Below are 27,773 nucleotides of genomic sequence, written 5' to 3'. Positions count from 1 at the left end.
CAGTAATGGTAATAGTCAGCCGCTGTACCTTTATTAAATAGTAGTCACAGACAAAAGTCACAGGCCCCCCACTCCAATATTACTAGATGACAGTCCTGTCAAAAGTTGTATAACTATGTTGATTGTAAAAATGTAGGGAGTTTGCTATTAGCTATGGTGTAAGAAAATTGATGCATGTAAATGTCATTTCTTTACTTAGATGGTAATATTTGAATAATCTATCTTCTTTTAGCACCAGGATCACCACCTCAGAATCTGGTTTCAGCTGGTGTTAATGCAACTACTATCAATTTGGAGTGGTCAGCACCCGCAGAACCTAATGGCATCATTACACACTATGAAATAATCTACACAAATTCAACAACCATACTTGCTCAAAACACAACATCAACCATCTTCACCATAACTGATTTAAACCCAAATACTCTTTATAGGATTTCTATTCGAGCTTACACCCAGTTTGGACATGGAAACCAATCGACACCAATACTCTCAGCAAAGACATCTGAAACTGGTATGTGTAAATGTTCTCAACCTCTTCAGGACCAAGTATATTTTGGTATTCAATAAGGTCTGTCAAAAGATTTATGCTGCTTTGGCTGTGGGCAGCTTAAAATCCCAACAGTCTTTCTTGTTACTAACAACTATGTTTTGCTCTGAAACACTTTGCGGGAAGTTGTGAGGAGGTAGACTCTCTGGCTTTGTTTTAGTAACAAGGGAGCCTGTCCAAATTATATGCTCTCTGTGGTTCAAACAGCAGGAATCTTAAAGGGTACCTCTCATCAAAAAAACTTTTGATATATTTTAGATTAATGAATGTTGAATAACTTTCCAATAGCATGTTAATGAAAAATATGCATCTTTCTATTGTATTTTTCCCGATCAGTCCTGTCAGCAAGCATTTCTGACTCATGCTGGAGTCCTAAACACTCAGAGCTGCCAGCCTGCTTTGTTCACAGCCAAACAGGCTGTGAACAAAGCAGGCTGGCAGCTATGAGTGTTCTCCTTTGTGAACAAAGCAGACTGGCAGCTCGTAGTGTTTAGGACTCCAGCACGAGTCTGAAATACTTGCTGCCAGGACTGGTAGGGAGACCCCTAGTGGTCATTTCTTCAAAGTGGAAAATTAAATAGAAAGAAGCATATTTTTTAATAACATGCAATTGTAAAGTTATTCTGCATACATTAATCTATAATATATCAAAAGTTTTTTTGATTAGAGGTACCCTTTAAGAAACTAAATTTAAGGAACATAGAAATATTATATTTTTAGTTACTGCATTCAGAGAGCCATGTTTTTATAGAATGAGTATTTGTCAATGGCACCATAATAGCACATAAATATTGATTAACACTTTCAACTGTCTTGGGGGAAATAAAAAAAACAACTGAAATTCCACCATTTCTTTCTGTTTCAAATTAATAAAATTAATGTCATTCACTTTAAGTAACATACTACCTTAGTCTAGTGGTTGGTACAAGTACACTGATCCTCTTTTTGCATTTTTTACATATATATAAGCATTTATCCACTTATCACATCTTTTGTACGGCCAATAAGATGATCCTTAGCACAAAGATCTTTCACCACAGATGTGAACAGAGAGCCTAAATGCTGCCAAGACAGATATTATAGGCCTATGAGTCCTGCTGACCCTGCACACACTTTGTTGATAATTTTCTTAGACTTCGTGAAGAGAATGATTGCAGTCACACTGCATAGCCAGAAAAAAAGCAGAATTCTGAATTTCTAGAAGTTTTTATTTGTCGAGAGATTTGTAATGGATTATCAATGTAAAAATAAGTTGGTACTATGTGGTGCTGATCGCATTGCTAAATAAATATTTTCTATTTGTATTCACTTATTTATTTGTCATTTTCAGCTCCAAGCAGTCCACCGTATGATTTGCTGTACCGGAACTTATCGTCCACTAGAGTGTTGCTGACATGGCAGCCACCTATTTACGCTAATGGAATTATACAATTTTATAAAATTAACTACTGGAATTCTTCTCACTCTCTGACAACAAATAGTAATGATTCCCTGATCGTTTTGTCAGATCTTAAAAAATATTCCAAATATCAAGTGGTTGTATCAGGTCACACAATACATGGAGATGGAAATCAAACCAGTGAAATCCTATACATGACCACTATGGAAGATGGTAAGTTCAAATAGCTCTGTAAGTCAACATGTAGAAGTGAGTGGAAAGCCTCTTCATAATAATGGTCATTGTTACTCTACAGCTAAATACTATATTACTGTTCTTTGTTAACAATGGTTACTATTTTATCATTTATGTTATTTTTATTGAAATAAAGCACCTAATATAGGGCTGAAAAATATTAAATATGGATTTTTTTTGGCATTAAAGGGGTATTCCAGGCAAAAACTTTGTGTTTATATATATATATATATATATATATATATATATATATATATTAATATATCAACTGGCTCCAGAAAGTTAAACAGATTTGTAAATTACTTCTATTAAAAAATCTTAATCTTTCAGTACTTATGAGCTTCTGAAGTTAAGGTTGTTCTTTTCTGTCTAAGTCCTCTCTGATGACACCTGTCTCGGGAAACGCCCAGTTTAGAAGCAAATCCCCATAGCAAACCTCTTCTAAACTGGCCGTTTCCTGAGACAGGTGTCATCAGAGAGCACTTAGACAGAAAAGAACAACCTTAACTTCAGAAGCTCAAAAGTACTGAAAGGATTAAGATTTTTTAATAGAAGTAGTTTATATATATAAAAAAAAGTTTTTGCCTGGAATAACCCTTTAATGCCAAAAAAAAAATCCATATTTAATATTTATATTATAAATGATAAAATAGTAACCATTGTTAACAAAGAACAGACATAAAGTATTTAGCTGTAGAGTAACAATGACCATTATTATGAACATATATATAAAAGTTTTTGCCTGGAATACCCCTTTAAACCTTTAATGAAATACCTCTCAGAAATGTTACATCCTGTTAAATTGTATATATATATATATATATATATATATATATATATATATATATATACAATAGTAAAGTTTAAGCCTATTCTGAGGTATTCAAACAATTAGGAAAATTCAATTGATTAACCACTGCATCAGTTGTTTTTGCTCTTGTATAGCTCTAAAAAAAGATCAATGGAGCGAGAGCTCCACTGAGACTAGTTTCACGTCAAATGAAGCTTCTTCCTGTCAGGTGTATGTCAATCTGTGATAGGTAAGTTACTTATATACAGCAGTATAACAAAGAAACCAGTGAAAAAAAAGGGGAAAAAAATCCCCAAAACCACACATGTATAGTGAATGGTTAAAAACAAATAAATACCACATAGATAAAAATGACTTAAAAGAAAAGGAGAGAAGTCGTTCCTTTCTTAAAGCCTCAATGGGCCCAAAGCTTTCAGCTTCATTATCCATAATGTCTCCCTTTGGAGTAATTCAGAGTGACAATCAACCCCTATTGGAACATCTGTCATCTACTCTATGCCGGCAAATTTAAATTCTTTAGGATCGCAGTTGTGTCGCTCGCTCATATGGTTAACAAAGCGAGTGGCTCCTTTGCTGGTACGGAGCGAGTACAGGTGTTCTCTGATCCGAGTGCACAGTTTTCTTTTCGTTTTTCCTACATAATAGTAGCCACAAGAACATATAAGAGTAGAAACCACGAAATAACCTGGTTGACAAAAAATATTTTCTCCACCAAGAAGGAAGTTTCTTTTCGCTAGAGTGTAACAACAATATTTACACTGTTTACATGGAAAATTGACTCTCGGATTATATTTTTACAACCAGTTTCTCTCTCTCTCTCTCTCTTCTCTGTCCTCTTTTTTTCATTTTTAATAATATCACCAATAGTTTTTGTGCGTCTAATTTTTCTATTCCAAACCTTGAAGGTCGAGATAATGTTAAAAAATGTACCAGATATTGAGGATACTACGCTTAAGATGGTTATTCATATTGGTATTGGCAAATTTGTTTTGTTTCTTTGGTTTAAGTAAATCTCTTATATCTCTAGTTTGAGCTTTTTGGTATGCTTTCTCTATGATTTTGTGAGGTACCCTTGGTTCTTGAGCCTGCCATTTAATTCTGCAACTTGTTTTTCATAATTAGATGGGTCACTGTTAACTCTTTTTAATCTTTTAAGCATTTGGCAAAATTTTGCTCAAAGACAGAAAGGAAAATGTTAGCATATGTACATGATATAGTCATGCCCATAGCTGTGCCATGGACCTGCCTATACCACTGACCATTGTGCAGAAAGGTATTGTTCCTGAGAACAAAGAACAAGGCTTCTGCAATGAACTGAATGTAATCCTGAGATTTGTCTAAATTAGACAGAAAAACCTTCATCGCCTGTACACCCACATCGTTTGGGATGCGGGAGCATAGGGATTCAACATTTATAGACACCAATTTATAAGATTCCTGCCAGGTAAATCTCTCAAAAGCAGTTACCAATTTGCCTGTGTCCTTAAGTAGAGTGGGTATTCCCTTCAGTAGAGTAGAGTGGGTATTCCCTTCAGGCCACTCTAAGTAGCTGGATAGTGCCTCAGTGACAGCAGCTATACCAGCTACAATGGGACTACCTGTAGGCTTTTCAATACATTTATGGACTTTGGGTAACATATACCATTTCACTGGCTTGGGGTTATCTGGAATAAGTTTGAGGGCCATTTTTTCTGACAGCATTCCTTTTTCTACTTGTCATCTCAGAAATGTTTGGAGGCAATCAATAATAAGCATGGTAGGATTAGCTGTGAGCTTCTCATATGTAATGCTGTCATTTAGATGTCGATCAACAATAGTGGCACCACCCTTGTCTGCTTTTGTGATGTGTAATTTTTTTTGAGAACCCAGCCATTTTATGGCACCTCTTTCTTTCGTGGTAATGTTAAAATTTAGAGGAGGATAAAACAGTGATTGAACATCTCTCAAGACCGTATTATGGAAAATATCTAATGAACTGCCTGGGGGTGTCGGCGGATTAAAAGGGGACTTGTTTCTCCCATTGAAAAAAGAAAAATTTACTTCTGCTATGTGAGATGTAAATGATGTGTCATCCATTAATTCTTGGAGGATATCGACATATTTTTGTTCTTCTGTAGTGAACTCTTTGACCACTTGGAATCCCAATTTATTAACATTACATGTATTCTCACCCTCATACTTTTTTAATGTGCCAACATTTTTATTCTAGTTTTTTTCTGCTTGTGAATTTTTTTTAATTAATTTTTCTGACAGCCTTGTATAAGTCTATTTCAAAATGCTCAGTCCTAAAGGGTTGATTAATCCCAAAATGTTGTCCCTTAGAGAAGGACGAGATGCAATCACTATTCAAGACAGTGTCAGATGAATTAATGACATTATCTGGGATTGATGTTAATTCCTCCATGTTACTCCTTTCCTCTTTTTGGGTCCTTTCCACATGTTGCATTTTTTGCCCTCTCCCTCTCCTAATGCGTTTCCTAAAGGGCATGGCGGTTGTGCTGGAGGTGTAGCTGTGGAGTTTTTTGGTGTCATTTTTGTATTACATGGTTCATCTATAGAGCTCAACTCTGATTCTGTGGTTAAAAAGTCATTTGTTTTTTTCTTTTTTGTTTGACCTTGCATTTTGTTGTAGTTTTTATTGTTTCTCCCAGATCTATAAGGTTTTGTTGGATTTTTCCAAGACAAAATATGTCTGCTTTCAAAGTCTTTTTTATCCCTTATATTTATCCCTTTTTTGCTCTTTTATTTCTATTTGTTCGGAGGAAAGTTTGTCCTCAAGGGGTTTCATAGTAAATAAGTATTTTTCTTCTGTCAAACGTGTCCTCAATTCCACTTTTGCTTTACACAATTCTTTTGTAGTGTGTTCATATTCAGATAGATTTTTCTGTAACATTAATGCTGTAAAACTCTTGAATGTTCAAATATGCATTTTCTCAGTCTGTGATGAATTATGGATCATCAAGAAATTGCGAAGGAGCTTTGTAAGCTCTAAGGTCTTGGGGTACTCTTCGACTCTCAACATGAGCAGTAAGGGATTTATTTGTCCAGTGTAGACGCATTTCTTTTTCCGCAAGTGTATTGATGTGATATTCAAGATTTTTAGAACTGAGAAGAGATAATTCATCTTTAAAGTCACAAGACAAAAAGTACGCCCCCGCATCTGCTCTACCCACTGATATAGTGGTATCTGTAGTAACCCTTTCTGGTTCAGTCTCCATTAGAGACAATGATGGTGTCTCCGATTGCGTGCTCATGTTGAGTTCTGAACAAAGTCCATTTGTAAAGAACAAATTATTAGATGAACCATGTAATACAAAAATGACAGCAAAAAACTCCACAGCTACACCACAACCGCCATGCCCTTTAGGAAATGCATTAGGAAAGGGAGAGGGCAAAAAATGCAACATGTGGAAAGGACCCAAAAAGAGGAAAGGAGTAACATGGAGGAATTAACATCAATCCTGGATAATGTCATTAATTGATCTGACTGTCCTGAATAGTAATTGCATCTCGGCCCTCTCTAAGGGACTACATTTTGGAATTAATCAACCCTTTAGGACTGAGCATTTTGAAATTGACTTATACAAAGCTGTCAGAAAAATGAATAAAAAATATTTTTTTACACAAGAAGAAAAAAACAAAAATGTAAATGTTGACACATTAAAAATGCATGAGATTGAGATTCCATGTAATGTTAATAAATTGGGATTCCGAGTGGTCAAAGAGTTCACTACAGAAGAACAAAAATGTGTCGATATCCTCCAAGAATTAATGGATGACACACCATATACATCTCACATGGAGGAAAATGCTTTTTTTTTTCAAAGGGGGAAACAAGTCCCCTTTTAATCTGCCAATACCCCCAGGCAGTTCAATAGATCTTTTCTATGATGCAGTCTTGAGAGATGTTCAATCACTGTTTTATCCCCCTCTAAATTTTAACATTACCAAGAAAGAAAGAGATGCCATAAAACGGCTTGGTTCTCAAAAACAATTACACATCACAAAAGTAGACAAGGGTGGTTCCACTGTTGTGTGGACCACGTTTGCATACAATCTTGAGATTGATCAACATCTAAACACATGAGCAGCTCACAGCTAATCCTACCATGCTTATTATTGATAGCCTCAGAACAAGGAATGCTGTCAGAAAAAATGTCCCTCAAACTAATTCCAGATAACCCCAACCCGCAAGATGGTATATGTTACCCACAGTCCCTAAATGTATTGAAAAGCCTACAGGATGTCCCATTGTAGCTGGTATAGGTGCCGTCACTGAGGCACTATCCAGCTACTTAGAGTGGCTATTAGCCCCTTTCCTGAAGGGAATACCCACTCTACTTAAGGACACAGGCAAATTGTTTACTGCTTTTGAGAGATTTACCTGGCAGGAATCTTATAAATTGGTGTCTATAAATGTCGAATCCCTATACACCCGCATCCCACACGTTGCGGGTGTTCAGGCGATGAAGGTTTTTCTTTCTAATTTAGACACATTTCAGGATTACATTCAGTTCATTGAAGAAGCCTTGTTCTTTGTTCTCAGGAACAATACCTTTCTGCACAATGGTCAGTGGTATAGGCAGGCCCATGGCACAGCCATGGGGCACACCTATATCATGTAAATATGCTAACATTTTCCTTTCTGTCTTTGAGCAAAATGTTGTCTTTATCTCTAGGAACCCATTCACATGGCATATTAAATGTTATTTAAGGTGTGTAGATGACATACTGTTAGTCTGGGACGGTACTGATGTTGATTTCACTGATTTTGTTACATACCTGAACACTACAAATGATGTAAATATGCTTTTCACCAGCCGATTTGGTGGTACCTCACTAGAATTATTAGATTTGAAGAAAAGTCGGTAGCACTCCAAAATGATGAAGAAAAGTGATGTTTATTCACTCCCCAATGAAGCTACATTTCGGCAACCTCACATTGCCATTTTCAACTTGAAGTTGCCGAAACGTAGCTTCATTGGGGAGTGAATAAACATCACTTTTCTTCACCATTTTGGAGTGCCACCAACTTTTCTGCAAGTATATTCCTTGGATCCCTGACCAGAATCAACAGCAGGAGGCACCCTTTCACAACCTTTAAGGAGTGCTACCATCTCTACCTATATAGATTTTTTAGATGTTAGATTAACTCTAAAAGATGGTGAACTAGTTACATCAGGTTTTCGTAAAAGTATTGCACTTTTACACTATGACAGTTCCCACCTTCAATACTTTTAAAATAATATTCTATATAGCCAAATGCTGAGTTTAAAAAGAGTTAAGTGACCTATCTAACTACGAAAAACAAGTTGTAGAATTAAATAGGCTCAAGAACCAAGGGCACCCTCACAAAATCATAGAGAATGCATAAGAAGAGCTCAAACTCTTAAACCAAAGAAACAAAACCAAAAACAAAAAGAGGATCGTTGCGTCTTTTCATTTGCCAATACCAATATGAATAACCATCTTAAGCCTAGTATCCTCAATAACTGGTACATTTTTTAACATGACCCCGACCTTTTAAGGTTTGGCAGAGAAAAGACCAATTATTACATTTAGACGCACAAAAACTATTGGTGATATGATTAAAAATGAAAAAAAAGAGGAAAGAGAAGAAAGAGAAAAACTGGTTGGAAAGATATAATCCAAGAGGCAATTTTCCATGTAAACAGTGTAAATATTGTTATTACAATCTAGCGAAAAGAAATCTCATTATTGGTGGAAAAAATATTTTTGCCAACCAGTTTATTTCGTGCCCGACATCTTTCGTGGTTTATACTCTTATATGTTCTTGTGGCTACTATTATTTAGGTAAAATGAAAAGAAAACTGTGCACTCGGATCAGAGAACACCTGTACTCGCTCCGTACCGGTAAAGGAGCCACTCGCTTTGTTAACCATATGAGCGAGTAACACAACTGTGATCCTAAAGAATTAAAATTTGCTGGCATAGAGCGGATTACAGATGTTCCAATAGGGGTTGATCGTCACTCTGAATTACTCCAAAGGGAGACATTATGGATAATGAAGCTGAAAGCTTTGGGCCCATTGGGGCTTAATGAAAGGAATGACTTCTCCCCTTTTCTTTAAAGTCATTTTTATCTGTGTGGTATTTATTTATTTTTAACCATTCACTATACACGTGCGGTTTTTGAAATGTTTCTCCCTTTTTTTCACAGGTTGCTTTGTTACACTGCTGTATGTAAGTAACTTACCTATCACAGATTGACGCACACCTGACAGGAAGAAGAGTCATTTGATGCAAAACTAGTCTCAGTGGTACGCCCCCAGCCAAGGAGAACGGCGTCTCTCCGCTCCGAGGTCCACTGTTTGACATACGAATGAGTGCAGCACACACTTTTATGTTCTTCTATTGCTTATTACAGGGTTGTGGACTTACTTCCCTTCATGTGCTAGCACCTCGTGTACTGACCTCATTTACATTTGCGAGTATCTTCTTACCCTGGTTTCTAACCATTCGGTGTCATATACATTGCCTGTATGGTCATTTTTATATTTTTTATTTTATTTTTGTTCTTAAAAAAAAAAAAGGCTTGGGCCCAATAGTGATAGAATGCACAATAACTGCAGGCTCCTATTAAATTTTAGTGTAATAACAGTATTCTGTATTGTAACTGTTTTTTGCCCTTAATGCAAGTTAAACACAATCTTCCCACACCCAGGATTATATGTAAAAAGCACACGTTTTTTTTTTTAATTTCTGTTTATATGGTAGGGTCCCATACAGCACATCCACAGTGCATTCGTACGTATTTGTTCAGATGGCACTGTAGGACTAGTGATAGCGTTTATGATTTTGGCAAAGAAAAAATGTTTCTTTAAATCATATGAAACATAAGAGTCATTCATAAATAATGGCATAGTGTGGAAATCAATGTTGTGAGTGCTGAATCAATGGTGTGCATATGCACTGTGGCAGCGGTATGTGGACGAAACCATGCCTGAGTGCAGTGATCAGTAATCCAGCAACACTGCATGGCCATAGTATCATTTGGATGCGTGAACCACATTAGAATTACCCTAACACTGCATTTTCATGCTGGAGAATATAGCTATCACTACTAAGCAACAGCAAGTATCACTTCTCATAGATCACCACTATTTTCAGCAAGTAAATTGGTCATTGTGTCCACTCTATTAAAATCACACATCTAGGAGTGGATTGCACTTGCTTTGGCCTTTAGAACCGCAGCCATTAATCGTGGCATAGATTCTAATAGGTGTTGAAATAGCTTTGCAGAAATATTGGCCCGGGTTGACAGAATAGCTTCTCTAAGTTGTCATACAATTGAATAAGGTACGGTCCTGATCTAAACAGTCTGTTCTACCTTATCCCAGATATGCTCTCTTGGCTTAAAGCGGTACTCCTCCCCTAGACATCTTATCCCCTATCCAAGGATAGGGGATAAGAGGTCTGATCGCGGGGGTCCCTCTGCTGAAGCCGGTTTGCTCCGTGCCTGATGACTCACAATGCAGGGGCCATCACGCCGCCTCCCATAGACTTGCATTAAAGTGGAGGGGTGTGATGTCATGAGGGGGCAGGGCCGTGACGTCACAAACTGCAAGCCCCTGCATCGTGAGTCATCGGGCATGGAGAAAACTTCGGCTCTGTTCTGCAGATGACTAGGGGCTGCAGGAGAGATCGTGAGGGTCCCCAGCGGTTGAACCCCCTTGATCAGACATCTTATCCCCTATCCTTGGATAGGGGATAAGATGTCTAGGGGCAGAGTACCCCTTTAAGATCTGGAAAGTCATGTGCTTGGAATCAGTCCATGGTAAACAACACTGGCTAAAATTACCATTAATAACAATTTCAAATTGTGGTAGGAGGTGTGATGAGGGCAGATGGCATTAACCTCTTGTGTTTGTGACGCCAGGACGGGGTTTATCCTCAATGCCACTCAAAGGTATACTGCTGGATCCTGGACTAGGCACAGGGGCAATAATGACTCAGACGCCAAGTTACAGAACAACTGTAGCTTTACTGAGTTAGAATAGTCTATACAGCTTAGCCAGGCCCACGGAGGAGACCAGTGACTTCAGAGACCTTAGGGCTTGCTGGGACTTGCAGTGGACTGGGACAATTTTGATGCAGGCCATGCTGACTGAAGACAGACTTGGACTGACTTGACTGAGACTGACTATACCCCGTTTGTTGCTTACCTGGCTCCGACTGGGACCTAGGGGTTGTGAATTTGTAGACTTGTGGCTGCGTGGTTGACTTGAGGCCTCCTCTGCCCTCCAGACTCTTAGGACTTGACTGCACTGGACCTCAGCAAAGACTTAACTTGAAATCAAGAGAGCGAGCTATCTCCTCCCAGGGCTTATGTGGTGGAGACTAGGAGGGGTCCCATAGGTCACCCTAAGGTCACATGGTCACTGATACCTTAATGGGTTACAACCACATGACACTGGTTGATCACATGTCAACTGTTCTTAAAGGGGTACTCCGCCCCTGGCATCTTATCCCCTATCCAAAGGATAGGGGATAAGATGTCAGATCGCCACGGTCCCGCTGCAGGAACCCCGGGGATCGCCGCTGCGGCACCCCGCTATCATTACTGCACAGAGCGAGTTTGCTCTGTGCGTAATGATGGGCGATACAGGGGACAGAGCAGCGTTGTGTCATGGCTCCGCCCCTCATGACATCACGGCCCATCCCCTTAATGCAAGTCTATGGCAGGGGGTGTGACGACCACCACGCCCCCTCCCATAGACTTGTATTGACGGGGCGGGCCGTGATATAACGATGCTCCAGCCCCTGTATTGCCTTCATTACGTGCAGAGCGAATTCGCTCTGCGCAGTAATGATAGCAGGGTGCTGCAGTGGCGATTCCCGGGGTCCCCAAAGGATAGGGGATAAGATATCTAGGGGCGGAGTACCCCTTTAAGGAGATAACACTTTTATTTACAGTACACAGCACAATGTTAACTATACAAGGGGAACAGATGCAGGGGGCCCAGGGGATACTGCAGGGATGCTGCCTGACAGAGTAGCTAGGATACAGGAGTACAACTCCTGTACCAGATCACCACAAAATTATAAGGGTGGAAACAAATGGTCAGGTTGCATTGCAGTTGTATTGCCATCCAATTATCCAATTAAAGGGGTACTCCGGTGGAAAACGTATAGTTTTTTTTAAATCAACTGGTGCCAGAAAGTTAAACAGATTTGTAAATTACTACTATTAAAAAATCTTTACGCTTCCAGTTCTTATTAGTAGCTGTATGCTACAGAGGAAATTATTTTCTTTTTTAATTAATTTTTGTCTTGTCCACAGTGCTCTCTGCTGACACCTGATGCCCATATCAGGAACTGTCCAGAGCAGGAGAGAATCCCCATAGGAAACCTATGGTGCTCTGGACAGTTCCTGACATGGACAGAAGTGTCAGCAGAGACATTGTGGACAAGACAAAAAAAAAATTCAGAAAGAAAAGAATTTCCTCCGTAGCATACAGCTGCTAATAAGTACTGAAAGGATTAAGATTTTTAAATAGAAGTAATTTACAAATCTGTTTAACTTTCTGGCACCAGTTCATTTAAAAAAAAAAAAAAAGTTTTCCACCGGAGTATCCCCTTAAATTCTTCCATTTCTTATTATTAGAAACAGACAGGATGCAGTTCTGTCCCATCATCGGTGCATTGATGTTTTTCGTGCCTCATATTCCTGCTCAGCCCTAATCAAGTAAATGCTTCTTCTATGTACAGTGTTCTATGTTAACAACAACGAGCCATCAATGTGTTTCTTGTGGAAAACTGGAATTTAGAATTTTAGGCAATACATTTAAAAATTTATTTTTACATGAGATCTTGTCTTATATTTTGTTTCTCTGAATATGCAAATCTTTTTTTTTTAATGTAGATCTGAATAGTACTGACATGGGTTCATGTTCATTTTGTTTCTATGTTCTTTCTACAGTTCCTGATGATCCGCCCTATAACCTGTCCTACAGAATTCTAAACTCTACTTCCATACAACTGTTTTGCTCTCCTCCTTCTTCTCCCAATGGCATTATAAAGTATTACACAATCACTTGTCTTGCTGTTGCATCTAATGCTCGGCATTATAACAGCAGTACCCAGACTTTTATAATAAGTGACCTAAAAAAATATAGCGAATACAGTATCACTGTTAGTGCAAGTACATCTGTGGGAACTGGACCAAGAACAAGTAGATTGCTTCTTGTAAGAACTGGTGAAGATGGTAAATTGTACATATTTTTTAGATCTCCTTGCCATGCATGTCTCTTCAATTCATTTAAATAACAACAAAATATGAATGCTGCAATAATACATGAATTACTTGGCTTATGCATGCGTCACCTAATCCATATGGACTAACCACAACAGAATTGTAAAATGCAAACTTTCAATATAGAGTTCTATTAACATCCATGTGCAATTTGTACAGTAGCACCACACCACAATGTATTATGAAAGTATTTATTTCCTATATGTAAAGCCTTAAGAGAGAAAGCCTATGATGTATGGCATCCATTGAAGTATACCACTTTTTTTTTTTTTTTTTACAAATTTGTATGTAAATTGGCAGAATTTGTTTTCTGTAGACCTCCCTGCTTATAAGTGAAATGTTTTAAATGGTGTATGTTAAGTTGAGCACTCCGGGCCCCTGCTGGCCTCGGAGCGCTCACAGCGTATGTCCCCAGCCATCGCTCCAGCGTCTCGGCGTGTGCGTCCCCGCTCTCTAGGGCGCGCGCGCAGGGACTCTTAGATTTAAAGGACCAGTGCACCAGTGATTGGTGCCTGGCCCAAAGTGGTTATTAAGGGTTAAGGTTTGTGTGCTGGTTGGACTTAATTAGGCATTCACCTGTGCACTGCCTATAAATACCTTCTCCTCCCACAGCCTTCTGCCGGATCTTTGTGCCTTGTGAAAGCGTTCCCTGTTGTGCCAGTGTTACCCTGCCTGTTGCCGACCCGTTGCTCGTGACTACCGCCTTAGAACCTGTGCTGCCTGGCCATTGCTACGTCTGACTACGCTTCTGCCTATCCCTCCTATACTGCGTCTATCTCAGCAACCAGAGGAATTGAGTCGCTACTGGGTGGAACGACCTGGGGTTACCGCCGCAGCAAGACCATCCCGCTTTGCGGCGGGCTCTGGTGAAAACCAGTAATCCCTTAGACTCCGTTCCCCTGGTACGGCCCACGCCATCTCTCCTCTGGTCCAGTGGATCCACCTCCTGCCATCTGACCGGACCGTGACAGTAAGATCCGGCCATGAATTTCGCTGAGGTACCTGATTCTAAGGATCTGCCTATGGTCGTTGCCATGCAGGCCCGCCAGCTCCAGCAGATGTCCGCCATGTTGCAGCAGATCATCTCTACCCAGCAGCAGCCTACTCCACCGCCTGTTCCTGCTCCTCTGCCAGAAACTGTTTCCAGAGTACTCCTGTCCCTGCCTGAGAAGTATGCTGGAGATCCGAAACAGTGCCGTCGTTTACTTACCCAGTGTTCTCTGCACCTCGAGATGTCGGCCGACTTATTTCCTTCTGAGCATGCTAAGGTGGCATTCATGCTCGGTCTGCTCACCGGGAAGGCCCTGGCCTGGGCTACACCATTATGGGACCGCTCTGATCCTGCCACAACCTCCGTCCAGCGCTTCTGTCGGGAGTTTCGGAGTGTATTAGAGGAACCTGCCCGGGTATCCTCTTCAGAGACAGCTTTGCTAAATTTGACCCAAGGAGGCCCTTCTGTGGGTGATTACGCCATCCAATTCCGTACTCTCACCTCAGAGTTGAATTGGAACAATGAAGCCCTATGTGCTACATTCAAGAAGGGACTAAGCAGTGGGATTAAGGATGTTCTAGCTGCACGTGAGATACCTGCTAACCTTGGTGACCTCATTCTCCTGGCCACAAGGATTGACAAGCGTTTCTCAGAGAGACAAGAGGAACTCCTTCAAGAAAGAGAGAAGGCTCGTACAGGACGCTATACTCGCTTGTCTCCGTTTTACATTGTCCACTGCACCTTTTCTCTGGGCCTCCCGCCGTGGAAGCCATGCAAGTGGACCGGTCTCGCCTGACCTCACAAGAACGGAGTCGTCGCAGACTCGAAAATTTGTGTCTGTACTGCGCTAGTACCGAGCATTTCCCGCAGTGGATGAGCTCATCCAGGACTTCTCCACCATTTGGCGTGAGACTCGTACTGCCCTTCTACAAGCCTCTGCCTGCATGAAGTCCCAAGCAGATAAAAAACGCAGAACTCCTCCATTTTTTTCTCCTGGAGACAGAGTGTGGCTCTCAGCCAAGTACGTTCGTTTTAGGGTCCCAAGCTGCAAACTGGGTCCTCGCGACTTGGGACCTTACAAGATTAAGAAGAGGATAAATCCTGTGGCTTATCAGCTCCATCTCCCTTCCTCCCTTAGGATCCCTAATTCGTTCCACGTCTCCCTCCTTAAGCCTGCCACCTTTAACCGCTTCTCCCCTAAAATCACCACTCCCACTCCTGTGGCTGGCACATCCGATGTCTTCTTCGTCAAGGAGATTTTGGCATCCAAAGTGGTTAGAGGAAGAAAATTCTTTCTGGTCGACTGGGAGGGCTGCGATCCTGAAGAGTGCTCTTGAGATCTGGAGGAGAACATCCTGGTCCGCAGCCTCATCCTCAAGTTCTTCGGTACCAAAAAGAGGGGTAGACCAAAGGGGGGGGGGGTACTGTTAAGCTGAGCACTCCGTGCCCCCTGCTGGCCTCGGAGCGCTCACAGCGTATGTCCCCAGGTAGCGCTCCGGCGTCTCGGCGTGTGCGTCCCCGCTCTCTAGGGCGCGCGCGCCGTGACTCTTAGATTTAAAGGGCCAGTGCACCAGTGCTTGGTGCCTGGCCCAAAGTGGTTATTAAGGGTTAAGGTTTGTGTGCTGGTTGGACTTAATTAGGCATTCACCTGTGCACTGCCTATAAATACCTTCTCCTCCCACAGCCTCCTGCCCGATCTTTGTGCCTTGTGCCTTGTGAAAGCGTTCCCTGTTGTTCCAGTGTTACCCTGCCTGTTGCCAACCCGTTGCCCGTGACTACCGCCTTAGAACCTGTGCTGCCTGCCCTGACCATTGCTACGTCTGACTACGCTTCTGCCTATCCCTCCTGTACCGCGTCTATCTCAGCAACCAGAGGAGTTGAGTCACTACCGGGTGGAACGACCTGGGGATTACCGCTGCAGCAAAACCATCCCGCTTTGCGGCGGGCTCTGGTGAAAACCAGTAATCCCTTAGACTCCGTTCCCCTGGTACGGCCCACGCCATCTCTCCTCTGGTCCAGTTGATCCATCTCCTGCCATCTGACCAGACCGTGACAGTGTAATTCAGATTATATTATTATTTTAGAGGATTCCTCATAGTCTTCAGACCTTTCCACTTTTTACTTTTTTTTTTTATATTAACACCTGGTCTTAAATTAAAAAAACAGATTTCCCCAATCAATCTGCACTAAATGCATATTAAGTTTTAGAAATGTTAATCTAATTGCCTCAAAATATAAAAATTTTTGAATGCACATAACTATTTATACCCTTTGCTATGAAACTTGAATAGCTCTTGGTGGCCTCCTATTTCTCTTGATTGGAGTCACCTGTGGTAAATTCACATAATTGGACAGGATTTGGAAAGACACAACCCTGTCTATATAAGGTCTCACAGCTGACAAAGCATATCAGAGCAAAAACCAGGCCATGAGGAGAAAAAACTGCCTGTAGGACCCAGACAAAGGATTGTGGGGAGGTACAGATCTGGAGAAGGGCACAATGAATTCTGCTGCACTGAAAGTTTCCAAGAGCAAAAGAGTCCCCATAATTCTTAAACAAAAGAAATTTGGTACAACCAGGACTCAAAGAACCCAAAAAAGGTGATCAAGAACCCAACGATTACTCTGGCTGAGCTCCAAAGAACCTGTGTGAAGATAGGAGAACCTTCCAGAAGATCAACCACCACTGTAGTACCCCATCAGTCTAGGCTTTATGTCAGAGTGGCCACCTTAGTAAAAATACATGAAATCCCATCTAGAATTTGCAATTAAGCACCTTGGGGACTCTCAAACTGTGAGAAGCAAGATTTTCTGGTCAGATAAAGCCAAGATTGAACTTTTTGGCCTCAATTCTATGCATTATGTCTGGATGAAAACAGGCACTGCTCAATATCACCCATACAGTGAAGTATGGTAGTGGCAGCATCATGCTGTCAAGTGTCTTTCAGTGGCTGGGACAGAGAGACTGGTTATGGTTGAGGAAAAGCTAATTGGAGCGACCTACAGAGATATTATTTTATGAAAACATGATTCAGAGTGTTCTGGACCTCAGACTGGACAAATGTTTACCTTCCAACAAGACAATAACCCTAAGCATGCAGCCAAGACAACACAGTAGTGGCATCTCTATGAATGTCCTTGCGTGGCCCAGCCAGATCCCTGACTTGAAACCAATTGAACATGTTCGGAAAGATCTATAAATGGCTTCCACCAACTTACCATGAAAATCTCCGAAGACCAATCATTTTAAAGATGCTTTTACCCAGTCATCTAGCCATCACAATTTGGCCCACGTCAAAGTTTCAAAGATACTTACGTTTGACCATTTCTTCTTCTTCTTCAAGAGCATCAACGTCAAGAACTGACTGTTTACTTTCTCTCTAATCTTTCCTACAACTTTACAGGTGCCAGTGTCTCAACTTAGCCAAATGTATTTACTTTGCCTCTAAATGCTTTTAATTTTATGGCTGGTCAGTTCCTATATACTGCATATATATATATATATATATATATATATATATATATATATATATATGAAATAATGAGGCAATGAATTACCACACCAGGCAGATGACACAAACAAATTATTTTCTGACAGGTAAAATAAATGTTCTCATTTAAATAAACCCACCTAAACTTTGGTTTAAAATGCAAAGATAAACTAAAATATTGCTCAATGTTCTATGCTTAATTTTAATTCTGTGCTCCAGGTTAGACAGATACCGTGACTTTGTAGTTCCTTTATTTGCTGTCTTCATGCATTATACTAATAAGAGATGAACATGTAACCTACAGTATATCATCTGATTTTATGATTGTAGCATTACATGTGGAAATAGTTTGCCTAGCAAATACTGATGAGCTTTAAAGGGGTACTCCCCTGGAAAAAAAAAATAAAAAAATGGTGCCAGAAAGTTAAACAGATTTGTAAATTACTTCTATTTAAAAATATTAATCTTTCCAGTACTAATCAGCTACTATATGCTCCACAGGAAGTTCCTTTCTTTTTGAATTTCCTTTATGTCTGACCACAGTGTTCTCTGCTGACACCTCTGTCCATTTTAGGTACTGTCCAGAGTAGAGGCAAATCCCCATAGCAAACCTATCCTGCTCTGGATAGTTCCTAAAATGGACAGAGGTGTCAGCAGAGAGCACTGTGGTCAGACAGAAAGGAAATTCAAAAAGAAGGGAACTTCCTGTGGAGCATATAATAGCTGATAAGTACTGGAAGGATTAAGAATTTTAAATAGAAGTAATTTACAAATCTGTTTAACTTTCTGGCACAAGTTGATAAAAAAAAATGTTTTCCAGCAGAATACCATTTTAACCCCTTAACGACGCAGGACGAATATTTATATTTTATTTTATTTTTTCTTCGATTTTGTCGCACAATTATTTTTTTTTCCGTTTTGCCGTGAATTTTTGGGTAAAATGACTAATGTCACTGCAAAGTAGAATTGGTGACACAAAAAAATAAGCCATAATATGGATTTTTAGGGGGAAAATTGAAAGGGTTATGATTTTTAAAAGGTAAGGAGGAAAAAACGAAAGTGCAAAAACTGAAAAACCCTGAGTCCTTAAGGGGTTAAAGACTTGTTTCTCACAGGAAAAAGATATTTATGAGAGTACAATACAATACTCTCTACTCCACTTCAGGTCATAGCTGGGAGGATAGGCACTTAGATCAATGACTATTATTTTACATAACATGGACTAATTAAGAATGAGTATAATTGTGAACTAAATGGTATTTTTTTTCTTTTTCTCATAAAAAAAAATCCCCATATTGCCAAAAATAAGGTTTTCTTCATTTCTTTACATCAATCCAGATTTATTAGCCCCTTTAGGTTAAACATATGACCACCCCTCCATATTGGAAGCATGGCAGGAAAAGTTTTACTGTGCCCCATACTGCCAGGTGCACAATTCCTGAAGGGTTCTTCTAAATATACATTTACACTGCTCCCCCTTTTAAATATCTGATTAATGCAGCTGTATATTTCTTCACCAGCTGAACCCTAGGATAAGAGAAGTTTAATCTGTAGATTGAGAAAGTGTGTCTTCTGTCACCCATTGGCTAATATGGTATCTGTTTATGGAAAACTGTCACATGTTCACTCCCGCACTAACCACAGCTGGATAGTGCAGGGGACGCTGATTCATATGATCCCTACCTTGCCCGGATCCGTCCGATCGCCGGCAATCTTAGTTTTTCTATATATGCAAATGTGGCTGTAACTACCACGGGCAGGGTTTTCAGGAGCCTAGAGGCACTGTGATGTCAGTGCCGCCCGCTTATGAATATTCATCCCCCCTTCCCTCAGGCTCTCCCTCTCGCCCCACTCCTAACTGGTCTTTACTGCGCATGTGCTGCTTCCTGACATGCGCAGTGAAGACCAGTTAGGAGCGGCGGGGAGAGGGAGAGCCGGTGGGAGAATGAATATTCATAATCGGGCAGCGCGGCTGATGAACGGCGCTGACGTCATAGTGCCACTAGGCTCCTGAAACCCTGTCCGCGCCAGTTACAGCCACATTTGCACATATAGAAAAACTAAGATTGCGGGCGAACGGCCATACGGATCCAGGCAAGGTAGGGATCATATGAATCAGCGTCCCTCGCACTATCTGTCAGTGCCTGGGGTTAGTGCGGGAGTGAACATGTGACAGTTTTCCTTTAACAGACATATTTTAGAATGGATCTATAGAACAGAATAGCATATACAGTCCATAAGGCGCTCTTTTGGCTTCTATGAAACAATGCACCCCTATGGAGATGTTTATTGTGCATGTCAGGAGCTTTCCTGTTGTGTATGCTAAATGTAGAGGGAAATAAGATGTGAATAGTGCCTCAAGATTTATTATCTTTATGGGAGAGAATACTTCAAAATGCTTCACTATTATGTCAAATAATGTAAAGCTGACAGGTAAAAATATATGAATAATAGAAAATGCTTTGGTGCAGTACATCTTGAAATTGGCAATGCAAGGTATTAAAGGAAAACTGTCATATGTTTGTCCCGCACTATCCACGGGTACCTGTGGATAGTGCGGGTGACACTGAACATTTTGAGTCCTACCTTGCCCGGATCTGCTGCACCGTTCGCCCGTTATAGCTGGTTTTTGGTATATTCAAATTAGCTGCTAACTGGCACGGGCGGGGTTACTGCCTTCAACTGGCACTGTGACGTAACCTCCGCCCGGCCCGCAGCCCCGCTGGCTAATGAATATTCGTACTTTGTCTTACACTCTCTGTCTCATCTCGGCCGAGTCCTGGACGATACTGCTCATGCACCCTTACTCCAGCACTGCTCCGGACAAATGAAGCAATGCTGAAGACCGCTTCCGGGTATAGTAGGAAATCCCGCGCATGCGCAGTATGGTCCAGGGCTTGGCCGAGATGAGACAGAGAGTGTAAGACAACGTATGAATATTCATTAGCCAGCGGTGCTGCGGGCCGGGCGGCGGTTACGTAACAGTGCCAGTTGAAGGCAGTAACCCTGCCCGTGCCAGTTAGCAGCTAATTTGAATATACCGAAAACCAGCTATAACGGGCAAATGGCGCAGCGGATCCGGGCACGGTAGGACTCAAAATGTTCAGCGTCTCCCGCACTATCCACAGGTACCGTGGATAGTGTGGGACAAAACATATGACAGTTTTCCTTTAATATTGCTACCTTGCCCTTCTGTTTCCTTTAATAAAGTCAATTCTTCAATCATCTTTGTGCAAATCTACAAATCCTAGCAAAATAATCATGTAGTACGTACTAGACTAGCAGTATCTTTGTACCATGTCCAAAACCTGATGTTACTCGCCATTTCTTTCTTTCGTGAAAATGTCCATAGATCTAGCACTGGCTATAAGAGTAAATGAGAACATTTGTTACTTTGTCCCATGCTCAATGTTTGGACTTACATCACTGATACTAACATCTAATCTCTTATCTTCATGACATCAACTATTTGTTCTCTCAAAGCATCTTGAACCAATATTAACTGTTTTCACCTTATTCTTCCTGCAGCCCCAGACAGTGCCCCGGAAAACATATCATACAGAAATGTATCGTCAACAGAAATTGTTGTATCGTACTCTCCACCAGCTATACCCAATGGAATAATATTATACTATACTGTATATATAACTTGGCTGAATGGCACTGTGGAGAGGGCCACAGATACTTCTTATCAGACACTGACTATTACAGGTAATTCAAAAATGTTTGCAGTATTGGACTGACAATTTGGGCATGGGGGCAGTGCCGCCCGAAAGCACAGCCCCATGGTCATTTAGAGCATTCATTTGGATATGTTCTGACAGGTTGATTATGCTGCAAATTTTCTGTCTAGATTTGTGGTTGGAAAATCCATTGCGAATTACAATTGCAGCAAAGTGGAGATTTTAGCCCACATACGGTAGATATTTTCTGTGTGTGAAGTGACCTTCATTGTTAAGGCCAGATAAGGGTTGCCAGGGGTGTGCCTGATGCGATGGGGAGGTACAGCATTTTTTGTTTAAAGAGGTTGTCCAGTGAAAATGATCTTATCACCTATTCACAGGATAGGATATAAATATATGATGTATGTAGGGCTTTCTGTCCAGAGTCTGGACACTACGCTGACAGATACAGCAAACCTTCTTGCCACAGCTCGCATTGGTGTACCATCCTGGATGAGCTGCACTACCTGAGCCACTTGTGTGGGTTGTAGACTCCGTCTCATGCTACCACTAGAGTGAAAGCACCGCCAGCATTCAAAAGTGACCAAAACAGCCGGGAAGCCTAGGAACTTAAAATTGGTCTGTGGTCACCACCTGCAGAACCACTCCTTTATTGGGGGTGTCTTGCTAATTGCCTATAATTTCTACCTGTTGTCTGTTCCATTTGCACAACAGCATGTGAAATTGATTGTCAATCAGTTTTGTTTCCTGAGTGGACAGTGTGACTTCACAGAAGAGTGATTGAATTGGAGTTACATTGTGTTGTTTGTGTTCCCTTTATTTTTTTGAGCAGTGCAGTTGTTAGTAAGGAGCTTGGGATGACCTTCACTCAGGAAGCCAGCTTGAGAGCTGCATATTGAAATGTGTTGGTTTGCAAACCCATATACCGATAACAATAACAGAGGATGGTGGTCCAGATTTATCAATCTAACTGAAAGCAAAACTCTGTGATTTTGTTCATAACAACCAATCACAGCTCAGCTTTTATTTTTCCTGAGCTCTTTATAATATGAAAGCTGAGCTGTGATTAAGTGTTATGAGCAAAACCAGACCGTTTTGGTCCCAGGCAGATTGATAAATCCAGACCACTGTTTTGTGAAGGAAACACTGTACTTAAATGGTCACTCTCATTAAAACTAATTTTTGCTATTGCACTCCTTACGGTAAATGAAAAATATTTCTAATATACTTTGTTTAAAAAAAAAAAATGAAGCTTTCTATGTTTTATTTGTGCTTAAAAAAAAAGCTCAAGAGCACATTTTCCCCCAACTCATACACAGACTTTGGACCAAGGTCCAAACACAGGAAGTGCAGCCTGGAGTGCTGAGGGGGGGGGGGGTGTCCAGCCTCATCCAATCATAGCTCCTCTCACACATAACTGCCATATGCTGTTGGTTGGACCCCCCCCCCTCCCCCCTCAGCACTCCAGGCAGCACTTCCTGTGTTTGGACTTCGGTCCAAAGTCTATGTATGAGTTGGGGGAAAATGTGCTCTTGAGCTTTTTTAAGCACAAATAAAACATAGAAAACTTCATTTTTTTTTAAACAAAGTATATTAGAAACATTTGTTATTTAGCATAAGGAGTACAATAGCAAAAATTAGTTTTAATGAGAGTGCCCATTTAAGGCACTATAAATTATTAATACAACACTAAGGCTATGTTTCCACTTTCATGTGGTCAATATTTTTAACAAAACCCAAAGCGTTTCCACTTCAAGGTTGGTTTAAAAATCCTTGCCAAAATGAGGCTAAAAATGTAGCCCTACCATGTGCAGTTTGTCACTGCGCAATGTGCATAAGACCAATACGAAGAGATTGAAAACCTATTCTAGAATAGACACTACCTAGAAAAAGTAGAATTTTTCTGTTTTTACAGTAGAGCTAGTGATCAGCAACCTTATTCTTTACAGGTTTGCGAAAGCATACAAGTTATATTCTGAAAGTCTCTGCCAGTACAGTAAAAGGTGAAGGTGTACACAGCGACCCTGTCAGCATCACTACAGAGGAGGATGGTAGGTTCAGAACAAATCATTCTTCATTGAAATAATATATGGTAAATACCTCTGTATTTCTTATTTATGATGGTTGTTCTGCATATAAAACTCCACATGAACTCTACAGTGGCCTTATTTTTAAAGGTCTGTCAAGTCTTTTAAATTAATTTAGTCTCTGCTCTTGGAAGCACATGTAAAGCTGCATGGTTTCCTTATCCCATGACTTGAAAGGGCTTAAAGGGGTACAACATTTTTATTTTTAAATCAACCGGTGCCAGAAAGTTAAACAGATTTGTAAATTACTTCTATTTATAAATCTTAATCCTTCCATTACTTATCAGCTGCTGTATACTCCACAGCAAGATCTTTTCTTTTTGAATTTCTTTCCAGTCTGACTATAGTGCTCTCTTCTGACACCTCTATACATGTCATGAACTGTCCAGAGTAGAAGAAAATCCCCATAGCAAACCTCTCCTACACTAGACAGTTCCTGACACAGACAGAGGTGTCAGCAGAGAGCACTTTGCTCAGACAGAAAAAAACTATACAACTTCCTCTGTAGTATACAGTCCAAGTGGAAAACAAATGCTTTCAAATCAACTGTTTCAAGAAAGTTTAACAGATTTGTACATTACTTATATTTTAAAATATGAAGCCTTCCAGTACTTATCAACTGCTGTATACTACAGAGAAAATTCCAGTCTGACAACAGTGCTCTCTGCTAACACCTCTGTCCGTGTAAGGAACTGTCCAGATTAGACGCAAATCCTTATAGAAAACCTTTCCTACTCTGGACAGTTCCTGACACAGACAGAGATGTCAGCAGAGAGCACTGTTGTCAGACTGGAAAGAACTTCACAAATTTCTCTGTAGTATACAGCAGCTGATAAGTCCTGGAAGGGTTAGGATTTTTAAATAGAAGTAATTTACAAACCTGCTTAACTTTTTGCCACCAATTGATTTGAAAACATTTGTTTTCCACCGGAGTAACTCTTTAACTGTAGAACCAAACACAACTCACGAACAAGAGTAGAGTAGTTTCTACAAGAAAAGTAAACTTTTTTTTCTTTCTTTCTTTTAGAAATCCCTCTAGGAGCCATATATTTTGAACTCCAGGTTGATGCATTTATCTTGCATGGATGCAGTGTAGCAAACTATCAGGGAAGACATAAGATTGTTCAGACTGGATACAAATGTTATCATAAGTGAGAAGTATTAGGTCTATAGGGATTTTTAGAGCAGTTGTAAACATGAATGTTTATGTAGATTGACAGCAAACAAAATTATATTAAATAGTATATTAAAAAGTTGCAGAGGCTTTTTTATTTTATTAAACTCTGATCATCATTTATGTATATAACATTGGAAAACCCTTCTTAATTGAGATATTTGCAAGGAGATCCAGCCAATTATGGTAGCATCTCATGAGAATCTTACAACAGACCTGTCAGCAGAATAACATGAGTGTAAATAAGCCAATGGCTAGATAAGGCTTTTCATCAGAATTCCAGGCAAACCTTTCTTATCCCCATAGTCCTTTCTAGCACCAAGATGTAAGCCTTTTAGTTCGTATGCAAATGAGGATAAAAAGCCAAATTAGATAAGTGAGCCTATGCCCACTTTATTTAGTGTCGATCAGTCAAATAGGGGTAGACAGGTGTACGTGGGCCACTGGGTGCTAACTCTGCGCTCTTGCCATGCTGGAGAATGCCCACTGGACTTTTGAGCTTCATTTGCATACTATTGAAATTTTATTGGGGTCCAATTCTTCTGAATTGACCATTACTTTTACTCCAAATTCCAATTGACATTCAACAGTGCCAGTACAATAGCAGGGACTCCTGTCATAAGGCCAAACACTTGTTCAACCAGCAAATGAATGTACTAGTAAGTCTAGGAGGTGATGTATACAACATCCCAGCTTACCTCTGGGCCACTCAGTATACAATGTACTGCTACTGGATGTACACTTTGTAGTGTCTTACGCTAATGGCCTAGGGCACCACACATTTTTTGAGATTTCAAACTTGGTAAATGGAGAAAAAGATATAGTCGCCTGCATTCTGTGTTTAATAGTTTTTGATTGCTGGGATGCAAAATTAACCCCATTGTGTGTCATCAATCTGCACTTGAAACAGCAGCAAAGTCCCTATCATGCAAAGTGAAAATTTAAATAGAAGATCCAAAGGTTTGTGCTGAAAATTCTATGGTGACTTTTTACAAATGGAAATATCCACCATGTGAACATGCTTTTAGGTCAATGACCACCTTTACACAGAGGTCTGCTCTGGAGTAAAATCCAACAGAAAAAAAAATAAAAATGTAATTTATGTACCTCAAAATACCATCTTAATTGTACAAAAGTCCTTTTAAAAGGTTCACTCCAGAATGTATTATTTACTTAATTTCCAAGCACAGACCCCTTGTGTTATACCAGATATAAATGGTTCTGGGACAAGAAGGAGAAGATGCAGTTGACATATGTATTATTCCCTGTTTTACTAATGTGGCGTCAGCGTGTGTTATATGTTGGATAGCATGTAATGGTTTTAAGCCCCGCATGGAATCCCATATTTTTATGATCTCTCAATGTTATGCCCAGCAGGAATTTTCCCACCTCTTGAAGCTTGGAATAATTATTTCCAGCTTTCTTCCCCCAGTGGAGTTGTGTTGCAAATTTCTTTATTTTTACATGCATTCACACCTATAAAACAGATTTTGCTTTTATTGGAACAAAAAAATATAACAGCACAGAATTTGTAGAATATATTAAGCAAAGGGCTGTGGTATGCCTACTGATCTATGTTCTCATGAAATCGTACTTTCCATTGAATCACAGAAACAGATGTGTTAATACTACCATGAAAAATTGTCCTTCATTTTTGTAGCCAAGAAAGTAACACAGACTTGTTGGAGCTGATAGAGTTCAAATACCTGTTCATGGATTTGTTAAAGTTTCCTTTCATTGGATGATCTAAGGCAATTGTTCAAGGGTTCATTCATGTAATAAGCTTTATTTTGTCCTTACAGCACCATCTACACCTCCTCGCTTCCTTGCTGTAAGTCAGTTATCCAGTTCCCTTGTGAAGTTATCTTGGCTACCACCTCTGGAGCCAAATGGAATTATCCTTTTTTACACACTATATATCTGGTAAGACAGAACACATGCTGTATTATTTCGCATTGCATTGATGTGAGCTTTGTATCCATGTGCAGCCTGTTATTCAGTGGGGTTAGACATTTTAGGAGTGTTTCATTTTCTTCCTTCCCCAAGCCATCATAATTTGATTCTGCATCTTCAGGTCTAAAATAGTCCAGAACTTGTTTGTATGTACAGAGAAAATCATTATAGTGGAGTGCAATGTAGTATTTGAGATACCCATCTAGTATCATGTTGGACCACCTTTGGCCTTCATGCCACAGCAACTCATTGTGGCATGGATTCCTCTATGTGTGGAAATCATGGATAGAATAGCTTCTCATAGTTGCCTCACTTTATAGATGTTCTACAGGATTAAAATCTGGGGGCTTTTAAAACTAGAAAAGGAAATAAAACTCACTGTCATGTTCATGGAAACAATTTATGACTACGTGACCCTTGTGGTAAAATGCACTGTCTTATGAAAAGTGTAATTTTGCCATTGAGTAAACAGTTGCCATCAAAAGATAAACTTTGCCGGCCACAATGCTTAGATAAGCATTATATCAGTGCACCCAGAGTGTGATTATAGGGAAAGCAGTAATGGCTTTCACACCTGGGCATTGGAGCCAAAGAAGGCCTAAAGGTCCATCGAAGAGAAAAGGAACATGTGCATAAAAAAATCATGGACATAAAATAGAAAGTGCAAAGCTGGCGCGTTTCGAGCTACTTGTTGCTCTTAAAGGAGTACTGTAGTGGAATATAACTTATCCCCTATTCTTCGTATAGGGGATAAGTTATAGATCACTGGGATCCCCTGCAATCTTCTGTACAGGGCCGCGGCAGTCCGCAGGAAGGGGGCGGTCTGTCCTCCACATGATCCAGCGGCTGACACCACCACAACACATTTCTATTAATTATTAAACAAATTTTTACATTCAGGCCTTCAAATTATGTATCTGTGTTAAACCATCATGCCACCATATATTTCTCTATGTTCTGTACTTTATTGTATAGCACCCTTATATAACCACTTCCTGTGCAGTGCCCGATAATCTGTACTACCCGCACTATAGGAATTATGGCCTTTAGCAGACCAATGCATTTACTATAATTTATACCAGAAATTGGCATAAACTGTGGTTAAAATCTTAGCTGGTGTAATT

The 27,773-nt window shown here is 40.2% G+C and overlaps 1 protein-coding gene across 5 annotated transcripts in view; it reads left to right on the top strand.

Moving 5' to 3' along the window:
- The window catches only part of PTPRQ (protein tyrosine phosphatase receptor type Q), a 447,893-nt gene that overhangs the window by 243,393 nt on the left and 176,727 nt on the right, over nt 1–27,773 (top strand). For 4 of the 5 annotated variants that reach the window (XM_056574451.1, XM_056574448.1, XM_056574449.1 and 1 more), the window contains exons 32-37: nt 233–514; nt 1,881–2,162; nt 12,938–13,222; nt 21,281–21,463; nt 23,385–23,486; nt 26,499–26,619. In XM_056574451.1, the coding sequence (XP_056430426.1) occupies nt 233–514; nt 1,881–2,162; nt 12,938–13,222; nt 21,281–21,463; nt 23,385–23,486; nt 26,499–26,619 (1,255 nt within the window). The remainder of the gene's footprint in view (nt 1–232; nt 515–1,880; nt 2,163–12,937; nt 13,223–21,280; nt 21,464–23,384; nt 23,487–26,498; nt 26,620–27,773) is intronic. The other variant, XM_056574450.1, reaches the window with a different exon arrangement.

Source organism: Hyla sarda, chromosome 4 (assembly GCF_029499605.1).
Source record: "Hyla sarda isolate aHylSar1 chromosome 4, aHylSar1.hap1, whole genome shotgun sequence".
NCBI classification, from domain to species: Eukaryota; Metazoa; Chordata; class Amphibia; order Anura; family Hylidae; genus Hyla; species Hyla sarda.
The sequence above is the reverse complement of the archived record's forward strand: the minus strand, read 5'-3'. Positions and strand labels throughout refer to the sequence as shown.